General features: G+C 32.9%; 2 protein-coding genes across 2 annotated transcripts; both read left to right on the top strand.

Moving 5' to 3' along the window:
* Nucleotides 1–291: 291 nt before the first annotated feature.
* LOC148305742 (superkiller complex protein 3) lies at nt 292–5,506 on the top strand. The gene is made up of 2 exons (XM_088266197.1): nt 292–402; nt 653–5,506. The coding sequence occupies exon 2, from the start codon at nt 674–676 to the stop codon at nt 4,517–4,519; it is 3,846 nt and encodes a 1,281-aa protein (XP_088122323.1). The 5' UTR covers nt 292–402; nt 653–673; the 3' UTR covers nt 4,520–5,506.
* An 827-nt stretch (nt 5,507–6,333) lies between these two features.
* Nucleotides 6,334–16,151, top strand: LOC148305741 (uncharacterized). Its single transcript, XM_088266196.1, has 5 exons — nt 6,334–7,004; nt 7,517–10,044; nt 10,129–10,364; nt 12,283–13,100; nt 13,644–16,151. The coding sequence occupies exons 2-5, from the start codon at nt 7,574–7,576 to the stop codon at nt 13,962–13,964; spliced, it is 3,846 nt and encodes a 1,281-aa protein (XP_088122322.1). The 5' UTR covers nt 6,334–7,004; nt 7,517–7,573; the 3' UTR covers nt 13,965–16,151.
* Nucleotides 16,152–16,842: the final 691 nt, after the last annotated feature.

Here is a 16,842-nt window from a genome sequence, read left to right as displayed (position 1 = left end):
CTCGTTATTCAACCTTTTATTCCCTCTCCATTTCTTTTCAGAAATATCTTTTTATATATTGTAGATATATTCCACTTTTCGATCCAAGAATCTGGAGCGTCTAATTTATTTTCTTGCTTCATAATTTGTGAACCTGACCTGGCTTTTATTTTATCGTGGATGCGAGCCGAAACTAATCTTTTTGAATCCTGAAACTTGAAAACATCTTCAAATCTGACAGCCTTTTTTGTTAGTTACAGGAAAAATCACCAAAATCTACAAAGTTGCTAGCCAGATGGCAACACTGTTTTCAAATCCGCAAAATTGACGTATGTTGACTTTAATGACAATTGTGGTTGGAAATCGTCCGAATATAATTTATTTGTAATAAATTTGAAAAACTTTCTTTACAAAAATATTGATGTGAGTATATTTATATCTGATAACATTGAATTCTAAAAACATTTTCTCTGATTCTGACTCGGCGTAACATTTTGTTTATTCATGGGATACATTTGTGTATTTAAAAAAATAATAATGGAAACATTCTTTGATATTTTAGTGGCTTTGGTTAAAACGAAAATATTTTAGCTCGTTATAATTTTAAACTATTTACGTCACACATGCATTGAGGGATGAATATTTATATTAACCTGTTCATATTTTTTTACAGTACCTATGGTGTGAAAAAAAAATGATGGAAGAAATAAAAGATGCACTTAAAGAAGCCCGTGAGGCAATAAATCTAAAGGATTTTGAATCTGCTGTAAAATATAGTAAGATGGCTTTGAAAAAGGATAAAAACAACTATATGGCCCTAGTTATGCTAGGAGTAGCGCTACAAGATTCTGATCAAGCTGTACTCGCTTTCAAGAAAGCAATATCGCTGAACAAAGAAAAACTTTTAGCATGGCAAGGTTTAGAAAAGTACTACGAGAAGATTGATTCGCTAGAGAGCTGGAAAAATCTTATTCAGATATATTCCTATCTTCTTTCTTTAGAAGATAATTTGATCAAGTGCTCCGATATTTGTACAAAGTTTCTTGATGTAGCTTTGAAGTTGAAAGATGTAGTGATGTGTGGCAATACTTTGTTAGAACTCTTCTCAGATTCGTCAACTGAAAAGCAGAACATACTACACGCAACACTTACGAAAATGTTTGCAAACTCCAAATTAGAAGATAGTGACGAAATTTCTCTCCTTTTAAACAAAGTATTCGATATGAATAATCTTTATGGCGTGAATAATGCTTTTGTTTTGAAATATTTTGAGCATCTTAATATGACAATGGGATATAACCATATGTTTCAGTCGGCAAAAGAGTTAATCGATGTTTCAGAAGATTCTCAAGATTTGAAAGAGTTTGTTTGCAAAACATATGTCGAGGCAATATTGCTAAGTGATGCAGCAAAGATCCAACATTCCAAAGTTTTGTCCTTTGTCGAAAACTTTCTTGAATCAAATACTAATACAAAAATGCAAGATTTTCTTAGAGCGGGATTGTTTTATGATAAAATGGATTACTTGAATGCATATTATATTGCTAATTATCTGCTAGCAAATGAAAAAGAAAATAATATTTTAAAAATATTAGTCGGTAAATGTTGTTTAAAACTGCAAAGATGGCAAGAAGCAGAGAACATATCCCGTTCCTTAATTTCAAATTCTAATCAACTTCATTCTACGAATGGCCTAAAAATGTTATTGGTGGCTATAGCCAATCAAAATAGTAAAGAGAAATGCAGTAAATCTTTTGATTTAAAGGCTGAACTTGACCCGGTTCATTTAGGAATCGATGAATACGTAGCATTATTCAATGTTTACCTTTTCACCGACAAACTAGCAGAAGCTGAAAATTGTCTTCATTATCTAAAAGATTCCCAGATGTTTCTACCGTGCAAAGCTTTGTTACTGAAGAAGAAAGGAAACGCTGAAGAAGCTTTCCAAATTTTAAATTCTAATAAAGAATCTACTCCATCTTGCTGGTTGGAATTAGGTATATACTATAGAGAGAAAACGGATTACGCTAATTCTCTTATCCCATTTTTGCAAGCCGCCAAATATGATAAATATAATTTCTCGGCTTTTCTGTATCTGGGAGACTATTATCGTTTGTACGACTCGAATATAGATAAAGCCAAGAAGTGTTACCAGAAATCGGTTGCTTTAAACCCTGAGTCCACCATAGCGGCAAAAAGCTTAAGTAACCTCTATAGGTATTTGAAAAATTGGGATGATAACTATGATTTATTAAAAAATGTCCTAAAATTAAACCATCGTCAAGATACCTGGGCTTGGCTCGCTTTGGGACTGCATCATCTGGCACTGAACCAGTGGGACGAGGCCATTGTCAACTTGCGCGCCTTCTTAAGACTCCATCCTGAAGACCCCCAGGCTTGGGAGTCTCTGGCGGATGCCTACTACTCCCGTGGGTCATATTCTTCCGGCTTAAAATGTTACCAGAGAGCGATTCAGTTAGACGGGACTAGAAAGTATTCACTGGTACAAATTGGTACCGTGCAGTGTCTGTTGGGACAATTCAAAGAGGCTATTGCAACTTACAAATCTATAGACGATGATCAGTACATACCTGCCCTGAAAGGAATAGCGGAAGTGAAGTTACGCATTGCGGCAGAAAAGTTTTCACAAAAGTTATTTGGTTCCTGCCGAGAAAATGCTCAAGAAGCTATTGACTCGGTAACAGTTGCACTTTTGATAACAAAACAATTTGTTTGTTTGTGGAAGGTTTTGTGGACTGCTGTTTCTATGATTGCGCGGCTTCCTCCTAGATACAGATGGTTATACATTAATTCTACATTAAACAATGAAAACGACGTTGATAAATTGACTTATCTTCTGGAGGCGGATGTATTTGTTCTCGCTATACGTTGTTTGTGTAAAGGAATTCATTTATCGCCAACTTTCAACAGTTTTATATATCACGATTTAGCCACTTTGTATATAGATTATTACAGGTATTACGGAAACAAAAATAATATTCTGAATGCTTATGCCGCTATTAAGAAGTGTATCTGTAGCGAACAAAATGTTTGGCAGTACTGGAATACTTTAGGGGTTGTATGTATGAGTAAAGGTTTAAAGAAATATGCTATAGCTCAGCACGCATTTATTAAAGCTTTAAATATAGATCCGACAAACTCTATTATTTGGTGTAACCTCGGACTTGTCTACCTACAGCTAAATAAAATTCTTCTGGCCAATAAATCATTTCAACGAGCTCAACAATTTGACCCTTCACACTTACAAAGTTGGATCGGTCAAGCTCTCGTGGCGGAGTCTGTGGGGCATGAAGATGCAATGGACCTATTACGTCACTCCGCCGAACTCGGATTTCACAGAGAAAGTAGTCTCGGCTACGGGGAATGGGTTTGTAAAACTTTGATGAATGCGGGAGATCACAATAAATCTAAACTACAATACTCCATAAACAACATGCACGCAATCCCCATAGCTTGTGATTTGTTAACTTGGCTTAGCGAATATGAATGTGATAATACTTGTTGCTTGAATATATATGGAATACTATTGGAGAAAATGGGTTTGCTGAATAAAGCCCTCGTTGCATTCCAGAAAGCATTGAGCTCGGCTGAGGCCAAGTATAAAGATGTTGTAGTTTTGAATTGTGGTCGAATTCTATACCGTCTTGGTAAATATGATACTGCAATTGAAATGTTCAAGTCTGTATCGGAAGCTTGTTTACGTTCTGCTTGTGGATTAGCTTTATCCCTTTATAAATGTGAGCAATATGAAGAATCCTTTGCTATCTATAGTACCGCCTTGCAATGGCTAGCTAATAATGACAAAGAAAAATCAGAACTATTGGTAGCCATGGCGAGCATGGCATATAAATTTCAAGGTATAGACGATTGCAAAACTTTACTATTCCAGAGTGTACAATTGAATAAGGAAATACCTTGCATTCCTGGACTCCTTTCTATATATTGTATTGGGTTACTGCACCTGGAACAAGCTCTCTCAAATCTTGTAATTGAGGAATTACGTAAATTAAATAGCAGTAATGCTTATAACAATTACATAGGATTTTTCGAGTCGTATATACTGCTTAAAGAAAATCCCATACAAGCTATTAAAAAAATCATAGACTTTATTCATACGTATCCAGATAATACGTATCTGTGGGAACATTTATCAAAATATTGCGTACCTGAGAGTAATAAATTATCTTCTTTGGCAAGCAAATCTGCGCAGAAAGCGATATTACTAGGGAAATCAAAGGATAATATTGAAAATTACAGAGTTGCCAGTATTGCGGAGATGTCTCTCAATAACATGAAGACAAGTACAAAACTAGCACAGATGGCTGTTCATATGTATCCCAACAATGCCGAAAACTGGGCTTTACTTTTGAGTGTTCTACTACCAAAGTCGAATGCGCCACGTATTGTATGGATCAAAACGGTGCTTCAGTTTGTGAAAACTTACCTTAATCCAAACAAACCTTTGCGTAATTGGCTAGAATTTTTTGAACGCCACTGTGGTAGTGTGACTAGGATTTAAAATTAAATTGAATTAGAATGTGTAGCAACTGTATAGTCAAAAGAGTTATTGGTGCCGTTTTAAAATATCACTTAAGATATCCGAATTAATGGCACAATATAAAGATGATTTACAATATGTATTTTTAAACGCATGCTTTGTATTTTAATTTTGTGAGTTTACGTAGCCAACAGTGATGGCTTTACTGATTAAATTTTAGGTTATTTTTCTACTTAATATATTACAACTATCTATCTACTGTGTAATTTTTGTTATAGGTTTATGATTATTATGTGAGTGTGATTAATTTAAATTAAAATAATGGTTAATTAAACCTAATCACTGCTGGCTGAAAATAGAATATGTTATTTTTTATCTTTTTCAATCAGTTATCAGATTTTAAAAGTTTGAATCCTGGAAATTTCCAAACCCTAGACTTATCTGCGGCAGTTTGACAGTTGCTCAGCAAAAATATTTTTGGATCGGCAGAGATGTCTGTACCAGCCATAGTTAATGGGTTAAAATGAAGATGATTTAAAAAACCTATCGTGGATAATGCATCCTAATTTTAAATCCTTTTTTTTTAATGAAATGAAATTTATTATCTCCCATTGATCTTGTACACAAATTGTTTAAATCAAGAAATAAATTTGATTGTCAAACGTTGTTGATGTTATTAAATAACAACAAAAATATATTTTCCCAGATTTTTTCAGCATTTTCAAAACAATTTCTTGACTTTTTTGTGTTTCAATAATTTCTAGTGTCATCGGTATGATTAAAAACTTTATAAATCTTTTATGAGTATCGTAGTAATTATTAGGCTGTTCTCTTTACTGATTTTTTTATGTAATAAAGAAAAAGCAAAAGAATTATTTTATTTCCCCATTGAATCTCCATGTTCTTTTTTTATTATTTTAAAAGTAATAATGTAGATTTGCACAACAACGCATTATATTTTTTGTTGAATATAGGGGAAAAATAAAGTATCTCAGACACTTAGGTAATGCTGGATTTTTTGTGAGATTAGTGTTTAATGACCGCCATTATCATTCCTTCAATGCTTTGCATCAACCTACTTAAACCACCCTGTATATTAGTTGGTCAATAATTTTTTTGACCAACTAATCTGGTGGTTGCCGGATACTGTCCGACAAAGATTTCTATCCGACCCTCCATAAATTCCCGACTTTCATAAAGAAATAAATTTAAAATTATTTTTTTTATTAATTCCTTCCTTTTTATTCAGGTGTTACTATAAAAAAGATATTCATGCATTTTAATAAATATTTTCTTATTGTAAAATATGCACAACTTAATTAATATTCCGGTTAGAATAATAAATTATTCTTTTATAATCAAACATTTGTATAACCACTTCATTACACACGACTAGTTTCGAAAACTAACAGATGTTTTCATCTACAGGTGAATAGTAAAACATCTGTTAGTTTTCGAAACTAGTCGTGTGTAATGAAATAAAACTCATTAAGTGGTTATACAAGTGTTTAATTATAAAAAAAAATCAACAAGTCATTCCACAAAGTTAATGCCGAATCAATATACAATTTAATTTATTTTTCATTCCACCTCCCATGTTTAAAAAAAAAAACAATCCTGCTTTTCATAAAAAAAATTGGTGACCACTGAACACTAATGAATTGAAGAACAGCTTCCGCCAATCATGCTTATGATCTCTTTTATGTTTTAAATAAATGGGTTTTATACCACGTCTTTAATTGACATGGTCGTGGCCCTCTACATCCCTAGGTGAATCCCGAGGATTTCTGGTAGGCGCCCCCTGCCTGTGGTTAATTAAAGCAAGACGTGTTACCACCACGGTAAGGTTGACGAAGACTTAGGTACCACGTTTTATGGCAGGAGGGGGTTAGCCCATCACTGCCTGCGGCGAATGCTCTAAGTATACTTACTAACAAATTTCGGTATGTAATAATAAAAAAAATTCCGCATAAATAAATAAGTAAAGTTATGAAATTAATCTACTTTTTTTACTGGAAACTACTATTTTTGGCGCTGTTATAAGCTACGATACATGTAGTTTTACGTTTACCGCCTTTTGCTTATGGCGCGTCTCGTGTTCTAAAATGGTACGCAAAGAAGCGGGTGAGACGGACGAGAATATTATGATCTAATTTTAACCAATTTTCTACTCCATATTATAAAATGTTCGACCGTCACTCCGTTTCTCGAATATCTAGTGTTTTTCTAGAGAGCTTTTTCAGTTACTTTATGAATAAACGATATTAAAACTTCTGTAATGAGTGTTTGAATGATTGGATTTAAAAATAGCAACTGAATCATGTGAAATTTTCCTTAGTTGTCTGAAATCTGAGTTCTTTGTGCATCGGAAGTGATGAAGAAGTTCTGAATTCTCAGTGTGCAGAAAGCAGTGTTATTATCTGCCTAAAGTTTACTTGTGTTGTGGTTAAGAAACAAAGAAATGTTTCAAAAGAAATTAAACTTTACAAAGAAAGAGGAAAACAAGGTAAGATTTCAACTTGTTATTTTTCTTGTCGTTAACTGCCTCCCTCTTGTATGACAAAAAACTGACCGAAAGTGGAATAAACTACCTTGAGCATCATTTAAAAAAAATATATAGTAATGTAAAAATTCAAATATATGTAAATATTTTCCTCACCTTGAAAAAAATTCTTAGGTAAATATGCATTTAATAGAAAATGTGACAAGTTTTTTTCTCCAGAACTAAATACTTGAATAATGAATATTTATTGAAACCATAAAATCAGTACCTGCTGTATCCAGTATATCTATTTACAAGTAAAGTACTCATAATAAATATTGTAGAATATCTACAGATTCTTTTATGTTCGAAGTACAACGGCATTAGTTTTATGTGTATACAATTATTTTATTCCTACGTAACGAAGTATCACATTTATAACAAAATTAAATTATTTACTTTGATAAGTAAAATATGGTTTGATAAATCTTTCAAATTCATGTTCTTGTAAATTAATATTTAAAAATTTCTTTCAGATTATTAGCGTAATATTTTTTGACTATAAAACAAAGCTTGATTAGTGAAATTATAAAATGCAAGCCGATATACCAAAGGAAAGTGAAAAAATCGTTAATACCAGAAGAGAAGCCTTCTTAGTGAATTCTAAGCATCTGTTGGAACAGCGGCCGCGATCCACAGGATTCAAATCCTTTTTAAATTGGTTCAAGAAAGTTGAAAATTTGCAGAGGAATGTAGAGCCGGAAATAAGTTCTCTCTCCGACAGTTCTGAAGACGACAGTTCAACCTCCAGCACAGCGACGGTTGCGAGTTTTGCTTTTCTACCGGCAAATATATACAAACCCTACGGGGACGCGTGCCAACCTGAAAAGTTCATAGCTTCGGGGCCATATACAGAAACATACCACAGACTTATAGTCGAAAGAAACCGAAGGAGAAATTTAGACAAAAACTTAAGCCTTAGGAAAAAGTACAGTTTGTATTCCAGTGGAACTTTAGGGGGACGAATAGACTCGATTCCACAATCCAAGCAAAAAGTAGTTCATGCGGAAAATGTTAACTATGTCCAAATTTACGACACGTTTAGTCTACCCGCATTAGCAAAGAAAGGTGATTATGATATAGAATTTGATAATAATAGAAAGACTGCAAGTTTATCTTCCAAAGATGCCAAGATAGCAATAAACTGCCACGTAAAGGGAAAAAGAAAAGCTCCGCAACCGCCTGTTAACGTAGACTATACAAAAACTTACAGAAAAAAACGACCAGCTCCTCCCCCTCCGAAACAACTATTTTACACTAGCCATATAACTGAAGAATCTCACACATTAGCAGAAGTAGCGAATAAAGTGAAGTATCAAAACGATAATAAAATACTTCTATTGGATATGGATAAATCTAAAAATGGCAGTTCTGTTCAAGCGGAACTTTCACCAAAGCCTTGGTATAAACGGCAAGTGACAGACAATAAATCCAAAAATAAGAATGGTAAAAATAGTAATTCCGGTAAGAAAAAGAACAAACACGAGTATCCTGAAGTTGGATTCTTTAGATGCTCTCGTATATTTGAAAATAAGAAATCAGTACCCAATGACTCATTTGACGTGGATACTAAACAAGAAAAAAGATCATCTTGCCTTCTTCCAAATATAAGTGAACTGGACAGAGAAGCCGCAGAAATAATTAAACTTCACAAAAAAGATCTGCAAAGTCGATCCGATAGCGTAAACGAAAATCACATAAATAAACCATCGTCCGCCAGAGATCTCATAAACAAATTCAACGCATTGACAAATTTAGCTGGTGTTGATGGAAAGGATGAAACTAAAAATATTGACGAAAATATAGCTCTCGGTGCATTACCGAAAAAAACTGAAAATATGTTTTCGAACGGATTAATTCGAATTAATAGCCCGAAAGGAGTAAAGAAAATTTGCGCAAAATGCGGACTTGATAACTTAACTTCTGGAAAAATATGCATTCGTTGTATTAATGTTCAACTAACTCCCGTTCAAGATGACAAAAAAAACAGTGAAAATACAAAAAATGATTTAGTAGCTGAATCATCACAATCATTCGAGGCTGAGGTTTTTTCAGCGATTGCAAACTTCAATTTTTCTGAAAATAAAGTTTTATCATCGACAGAACCAAATCTAAACATTGCTAGGGAAAATGATTTAAAAAATCAACATAAGCTGACAGAAGCGGATGAAAAATACAGGCTTCGTGAAATACTTAAAGAAATGAAAAATTCCTTACCAAAGAGACCTAAACCTGTTAAATCAATTGAATCTGATTTAAAAAGCAAAACCAAGGTAGATACAAAATTAGATTGTCCCATTTCACTTTCTAGTCCTATCGCTAAAATTGTCAATCCGAGCGAAACACCTATTATTGTTGCGAGCTCTTCAAACAAAATTTTGGAAAGTAATCAATCAAAAATTAATTTTGAAAAACAACCTGTTGTCTTAGTACAATCATCTAAAGACGCTGAAAACTCTAAAGAAAAAAGTAAAACGGATGTAGCGAATTTGATGCAAAATAATCTAAATCAAAAATTGCCAAAAGATATTGTTTTAAGTAAAACCAAAGACGAAAAATTGAACGCAGACCGAATTCCCAATAGAGAATCCAATAAAGTTAATAGTTCGGCCCAAACAAGTTCAATAGCAAAAAAAGCAGATAATAATATTGTAAATAAACCAATTTGTAAGGGTATTACAAGTGATGGGATAAAGGAAGATTCTTCAGTAACCAAAACTCAAAACGCGGTAGTGAAAACAGACGATATAGTTCCTCTCAATAATGTAGGAAACGCACTTTACATTAATGTTCATGAAAGTCGTTTGGCTTTTCCAAAACCGAAAATAGATCAAGAAAAAAATACCGGAAATACGAAATTATTGTTGAAGCAGTTGGAATCGGCGATTGCTCAAGGAAATGACTTTCTAGCGGCCAAGTTAGCGAAAGATTTAGCTTTGTTAAAAGTCAATTGCTCCGTCACAAGTGCAGCCACCATTCACTCTAAAGATGTGAACTCTAAAAGGTAGTCAAAATTTTTATAATAATAACTTTAGAATGTCATTCAACTTGATTTATTTCGTAAGAGTAATATATTGATTTTTTTCAGTATACAAATTTACATTGAAGATCAATTTTCCCACCAAGGACCTATCACTCTAAGAATAAAGGATAATATCACTATAGCGGATTTAAAATTAAAAGTTTTCGAGGAACTCCATATTCCTGTGGGAGTTCAGAGGTGGATCATTGGAAAACAACTCACTACCAATGATGACACGAAACTCTCAAATTACAATGGAGAAGATTTTGATACTCCGTTGTTCCTATATGTTGTTGCACCAGGTATGTATGATAACAACTTAGGAAGAATTGTACGTTATATGTATGCTTATTCTTATCATTTATACCTCTTCTCGACCGCATATCTACTCCTCTTTGTCACAAATCAATCACATTTGTTTAACTTTGACTTCTACTTTCCATAACCTACGTGCGCGTTGAATTTCAATATTCTCCTACATGTTATTTATGTAAATAAACTGAATTCAATTTTATCAGTTAGATATTGTAAAATAACAAATATGGACGACGATCTGCTTGATTTTATTTTATGTTACCTATATCGATATTCGTATCAGAATCGCATTGGGGTCATGATTTAATGTAGATATTTTCAAATTTCTACATTAATATTAAATGTATTTTATTCGTCCTTGTGTGTTTAATTTTATTTAATATTCATGAAAATACTAAAATAAAACAGTTTAAGATTCAACAGGACGATAAGTGTGGTAAAAGTAAAATATATATTATAATATTGCGAAAATCAAGAACGCTAAAAGGTAACTTTAACTGCAGAAACAGGGTTTTTGGAATTTCTATTGCCGTTCGAAATAAAATACAGGTTTTAAATAACACTTTATACTTACTAAATTTTGGATACATTATATAAAATTGGAATAGTAAAATGCATCTAACATTTTTGTAAAAAAAATATGGATAATTTTAAAGCTTTGTATGCAAGATGAAGGCCCAATGAGCTTTTAACTCTTATGTACGTTTCGCACTAATATTTATAAAGTGATTATTTACATAGCAACTAAGTAGTTTGCCGTAGGCGTGCTGTATGTTATGTCTGTGTAAACTTTATAGTCCATTTGAATTCTAATGGGCAGATGATTCTGATTTCTCATGCTCAAACTAGCCAAAGTATCTAAGAAAATATGCAGGTAGATTTTACCGTCGTTAAAAATGCCTCTTCAGACAGATAGACAGACAGACAAGGGATAATTTACGAAAAATTCAATTTGATTGCAATCAAGTTCAAATCACTTATTAAATTGTTGTATAATTAAAGTCTATAGTGTTTTTCTGGATTGTCATGCTGAATATCGTAATTATCGGTAATCTTTTTCTTCTAACCCAAAAGGGATAACTAAACCCAATGGTGCACCGTATCGAAGCAGTTGATTACATGATGGTAAAGTACTGCCCTTCAAGCACTGGTCAAAACTGATATGAAATAATAACGTGAAAAATCTCTTATGTTTATTTTTATCTCCTTTTGAACCGAACCATGATTACCACGTATTGGATAGTAATATAAAAAAACGTATAAATGAATTCTTGAACTATTAGGCATTGGATTACTAAATGAAATCCATTATTTATTAATCTCGTATTAACTTTGTGGAATAACATGTTGATTTAAATATTAAAATATAACACTTGTCGCTCACTCCTTTCAACAACGTCAAATATAAAAAACCTTGATTTTTCAGGAGATCGTTTTTAAAGTTTAAAAATATAATAAAATGTATTAAAAATAAATATCAAGCCCCTTATTGAACTTTTTACGGTGCAACAGAACTTTTAGGTAAAACCTGAATGTTTTTTCTACATTTGAAAAATATTTAGTATATTTAAAAAATAATAAACAATACCTTTTCTTCAAAATGCAAAAATAACACTTTCTGCCCTGTAGCGGGTAAATATTAGGTTAAACATATGCCGCTTTTGCTGGGATATAGTAAATTTTCTGGGAATTCCGAAAACATGCACAACTGAAAATTGACGATTTTTGATATTTGACGTTGTTGAAAGGAGTGAGGGTTATATAATACAACCTTTTGAGTTTATTAATGAAAACACGACTTGTTTCGAGAACATCTGTAATTCTTAAAACTAGTCGTGTTTATTTTTATATTTATTCACGTTTTATTTTTTTATTTAAATAAAAACCAATACACCTTTTTTGCAGAAGCGCAGCCAGAAAAAGAAGCACCAATTGTATCAAAACCCATTGAAATTGCTACTACGTCTGGCGTACAAATTAAAACTCAAAACTCAAAAACAACTGAACAACCTATTGGTAGCAAAAGTGATCCCGTTCAACAAAAGGATAAAGCTAATGAAGCAATTTCATCGAATAAGATTGAACAGATATCTCCGGGTCCCTCTAAAGTTAAGATCCCTCTTGAGAGTCCTGCTTTAAAAGATATAACAAAGAAAACTTGGATTTGTTCCGCTTGCACACTTATCAATAGTCTTTTAAGTCCATTATGCAGCGCCTGTGGTTCAAGGAAATCTTTGGCTCTCGAAAAGAAAGTGGAAACGAAAACCGAAAAGAAACCCACCGAAGAGAAAACCCATTACTTGCAACTCGTTAATTTGGATAACGCAGATTTAGTTTTAAACACTGAGAAGTTCGAGTGCCCCGTTTGCTTGATGGACTGCAATCCCAGAGCTGGAGTTACTTTGAGGGAATGTCTCCACTCATTCTGCAAGGAGTGTTTAGCCAACACTGTTAAATTCAGCGAAGAAGCTGAAATAAAATGTCCGTACAGGGATAAAGAGTATTTCTGCGATTGTACAATTCAGGAAAGAGAAATTAAAGCTCTGGTTAACAAAACTTTGTACGAAAAACATTTGGCGAAGTCCGTAAACGTTGCTGAAAATAAAATAAAAAATGCCTTTCATTGTAAATCTCCCGACTGCAAAGGATGGTGCATATTCGAAGAAAATGTCAACGACTTTCTTTGCCCAGTGTGCAAGAAAATAAATTGCCTAACGTGCCAGGTAAGTCCACCAGTCTTAAAAAATGTTATTTTGATGTTTTCCATATATCAGAACGAATAAGTCATAATTGGACTCGTTCTGAGACAAAACATATCGTGTCTTTATTCCGTTAAGTGTTAGAAGAGAGTATAAACATTGTTTTTTTTTCATCAAGCGGAATTATCGATATTACTTATTGAATTAATTCTTGATATACTCGTACATATAAACATGTGTATTATTTTGAATGTAGATAAGATTTGGGTTAAAATTTTGCAAAATTATACTTTGTAAATAAATATTGGGCAGTCGTTTTATTGTATTGTATATTCTTCTTCTTCTCCGTCTTATTCCTCATCGCTGAGGGTTGTGACCCTTGCAGAAGCAATGACTCTTCTCCAGTTATCCCTTGACTGCGCTGCACGAAGCGCTCCAACCACCGAGGTGCCTGCTGCTGCCTTAATTTGATCGGTCCACCGTGTGGGATCTTCCTCTTGCTGTAGTATTTTAATATATTAATAATAATTGTATATTAATATTTCAATAATTCTTATTTTTATTCAGGCTATTCACGAAGGCAAGAATTGTAAGGAACACCAGGAGAGTAGCGGAGGTGGCAGCGGAGAGGAGGACGGACAGCGCACGCGGCAGATGCTGGCAGAGCTGGTGGAACGCGGCGAGGCGCTGGCGTGCCCCTCATGCCACGTGGTGCTCATGAAGAAGTGGGGCTGCGACTGGCTGCGCTGCAGCATGTGCAAGACCGAGATCTGCTGGGTCACTCGCGGGCCACGCTGGGGGCCCGCGGGCAAGGGCGACACCTCCGCCGGGTGCCAGTGCGGCGTCAACGGGGTCAAGTGCCACCCTAAGTGCAACTATTGTCATTAGCAACGACTGAATAAACCGATCCACGACTCTATGTGGCGTTTACAAGATGCCAATTTTTTTGACATTCCTCTATGCCGAGCCAATTTTGGCCTCATATAAATAGGCAATCCCGAGACAACGTAATGTCCTCGAGCCAATTAGAAATTGATCAAAATCAAATGTTGAATTATTCACATTCTGAATTGTAGAATGGGTAGCAAAATCACTTTGCAATTGGTCTCTTGTAACGCTATAAGATCGAGGGGTTTGCCTTGGTTGTTTGTCGAAGAGATTTTACGTGTCTAAGCTGTAAACGAAATCTTGCAAAATTTCTCATTTCAAAAAGAATTATGTATTAATAATACCGTTATTCCCGGCGATTACTAGAAACCACAGTCACTTGAAAGACTACAAATTCATCAAATAATTTTTAACCCACAGTAAACACTCATATTAGTCGAAGGTTTAAGAAAGATTATCATGGTGATTGGTGACTGGTCAGTGTATTGTTTTTGATTGGTGACTAGTCAGTGTATTGTTTTTGAATTTGGGCCAAATCCATCAACCTTCTGCTCATGAATAATTGTATTATGGAGATGACCCGATGACATTCAATACAAAATCACCGAACAGGAAAAGTGTACCAAAATTATAAATCAGTCAGTTCAGTTGGAGACCACGAGCACCAAATAGAGAAGGCCCGTTGTCAATTTTTTTTTCAAAAATGATCGACAGTTGTAAATATAATCTCGTTGAAATAAAACTGATAGATTTATTTTTTTCTGATAGCTTCATTAATGCGCTGTTTTATTTTATGCTGCAGCTACATATAATTTATCAGAACTTTCATAGCTATGCAGGGTTTCAGGACGTTTCAGGCTTACCTTGTAGCCACGAAATGTGTTAATGTATTTTAGAATGTTAGTATTTTACGAAAATTATCCAAAATTATCATGATTATAATAGCAGTTATCATTAATAGATGTCATTAATAGATTTCACTTTAAGGATCCATCTTTGCGTTTTAAATCAATTCGCATAATTTTCATAGCGATTATGTATTCGAAGTGATAGTTGAGTCTTTTTGTAGCTACATGCAGCTTTTGTAGTATACGCAGATGTACATTACATTATTATTTAAGCATCAGTTAGAAAAATACTTAAGTTATAATTATTAAAGATTAAATGTAATATTGTAACGGATTAGTCAAAGAAAGATAGAAAGGGGAGATAGATTTGTTCACCCACGTGAAAAAAAGGTTTTCATTGTAACAAAGGTGAGTTTTGTTTAACAATATTTTGATTTACCTAATACAATAAAAAAATTCAAATGAGTTTTGCCTGTATGAAATGTTAGTATTTTTTTGATATTTTTAACTCAGAATCATCATAATCATGTCCACAGCCATTCTCCGATTTGAAAAATAACATACTACATAAATATAACATGCTTTATTTTAAACCACTTTTATTTGGTACTATTTATCGAAATCGTTTGGAAAAATAATACCAAATAAGTGTAAATTTATAACCTGAATTCAGAGTGAACCTAATTTATGTATTATTAAAGGAAAAAATACATAATGATAATAAAATGCTAGCATAACCCACTATTAAGTAGGTACTATTAATGTCAAAAATATTGTTTTTAGTTCAAAGCTAGTATGATACACTTAATTTTATTTGTGAACCTTTTATAATATTACTGAACAAAATGTGCCATTTTCATAGGATCACGTCCTAGACATATCGGTGGTTAGTGATGTATTTTGAGTAAGATGAAATTTAACCACGCCAAAATTGTCCTGCTCAGTCAGTCAAACATAAGGGGATTAGATATTATCGTTATTAGATATTATTGTTTTTTTTTTTTTAACTTTTTAATACAATTAAACCAGAATTATATAACTACAATCATATAATAAGTCTTTAAATTTGAGTTGGCAGTATACACATACCAAATGGTTAATATTATACAAAGGGTTAATTTATAATATAATAAGTAAGTAAGTACTTACAAAGTGTAGGTCCCTATTGTGTATGTATTTACACTTGTTTTTATTTTCAAAATTATACTTTGTAACGCAATTTTGCAAAATGTTTGTCAGTTTATACAATTTGTTGTCCATCGATACTATGAAGGTCATTTTAATCTTAAATGCACATCTTATTTTTATACATATTGTAGCATTTTTATTTTAATAAATGATAATTAAAAAAAAAAAAAACTTAGTTATTTTTCTCGGTGATTCGAAAAGTGGGTACAACACCTCCAGAGGGGTCAGGGGGCGTAAGATGAAAAGATGTTGGCTGAGGTAATTGATTTCTTTGCTAGTCAAGTCAGGGTGCCTAATCTTTCAAATATACTTTGAAAGAAAATCTACAGCATGTATGGTATTTGAAAATATACAGTTTTACTATTCAAATCATACAGGAAATAATGATGAAGATAAAAATGTTATGTTATCTTTATTGATTAAAAAAAGTTACATTGCATAAATGAAAGAGAGACAAAAAATAGTAAAACAAATATATTAAATTACACTTGCTATTAGTAGATACATATACGTATGTATTTGTGAATCGATAATATGTTTGTAAAAAAAAATATTAATTTGGTTTTCTATTTTACATTTCTAGCTATTTCTGGCTTCGCCAATTAACAAAAAGTACTTAAAATTACGATATAAAGAGATTACAGTTTTTTTTCATTTCTAATTACTATTAAAATATATACGAGTATAAAGATGTTCAATACAGTAAAACATAAAATTTTATTTAAAAAAAAACAAACATTGAAGAAGAAAACTTGAAATAATAAGCATTATTCACATTACCAGCACTCATTTGTAATAATTAGTGTATAGATTAAAAAAAAATATCAAGAAGTTAAAAGTAA

Source organism: Brachycentrus maculatus, unplaced genomic scaffold (genome assembly GCF_059751285.1).
Source record: "Brachycentrus maculatus isolate JH-2025_06_01 unplaced genomic scaffold, ASM5975128v1 h1tg000263l, whole genome shotgun sequence".
NCBI lineage: Eukaryota > Metazoa > Arthropoda > Insecta > Trichoptera > Brachycentridae > Brachycentrus > Brachycentrus maculatus.
The sequence above is the reverse complement of the archived record's forward strand: the minus strand, read 5'-3'. Positions and strand labels throughout refer to the sequence as shown.

Excerpts from the sequence above, each read along its gene's own strand:
- LOC148305741 (XM_088266196.1), top strand. The coding sequence starts at position 7,574 with ATGCAAGCCGATATACCAAAGGAAAGTGAAAAAATCGTTAATACCAGA. Across the intron at positions 10,045-10,128 it reads AAAGATGTGAACTCTAAAAG|TATACAAATTTACATTGAAG; the intron begins GTAGTCAAAATT and ends GATTTTTTTCAG. Across the intron at positions 10,365-12,282 it reads CCTATATGTTGTTGCACCAG|AAGCGCAGCCAGAAAAAGAA; the intron begins GTATGTATGATA and ends CCTTTTTTGCAG.
- LOC148305742 (XM_088266197.1), top strand. The coding sequence starts at position 674 with ATGATGGAAGAAATAAAAGATGCACTTAAAGAAGCCCGTGAGGCAATA.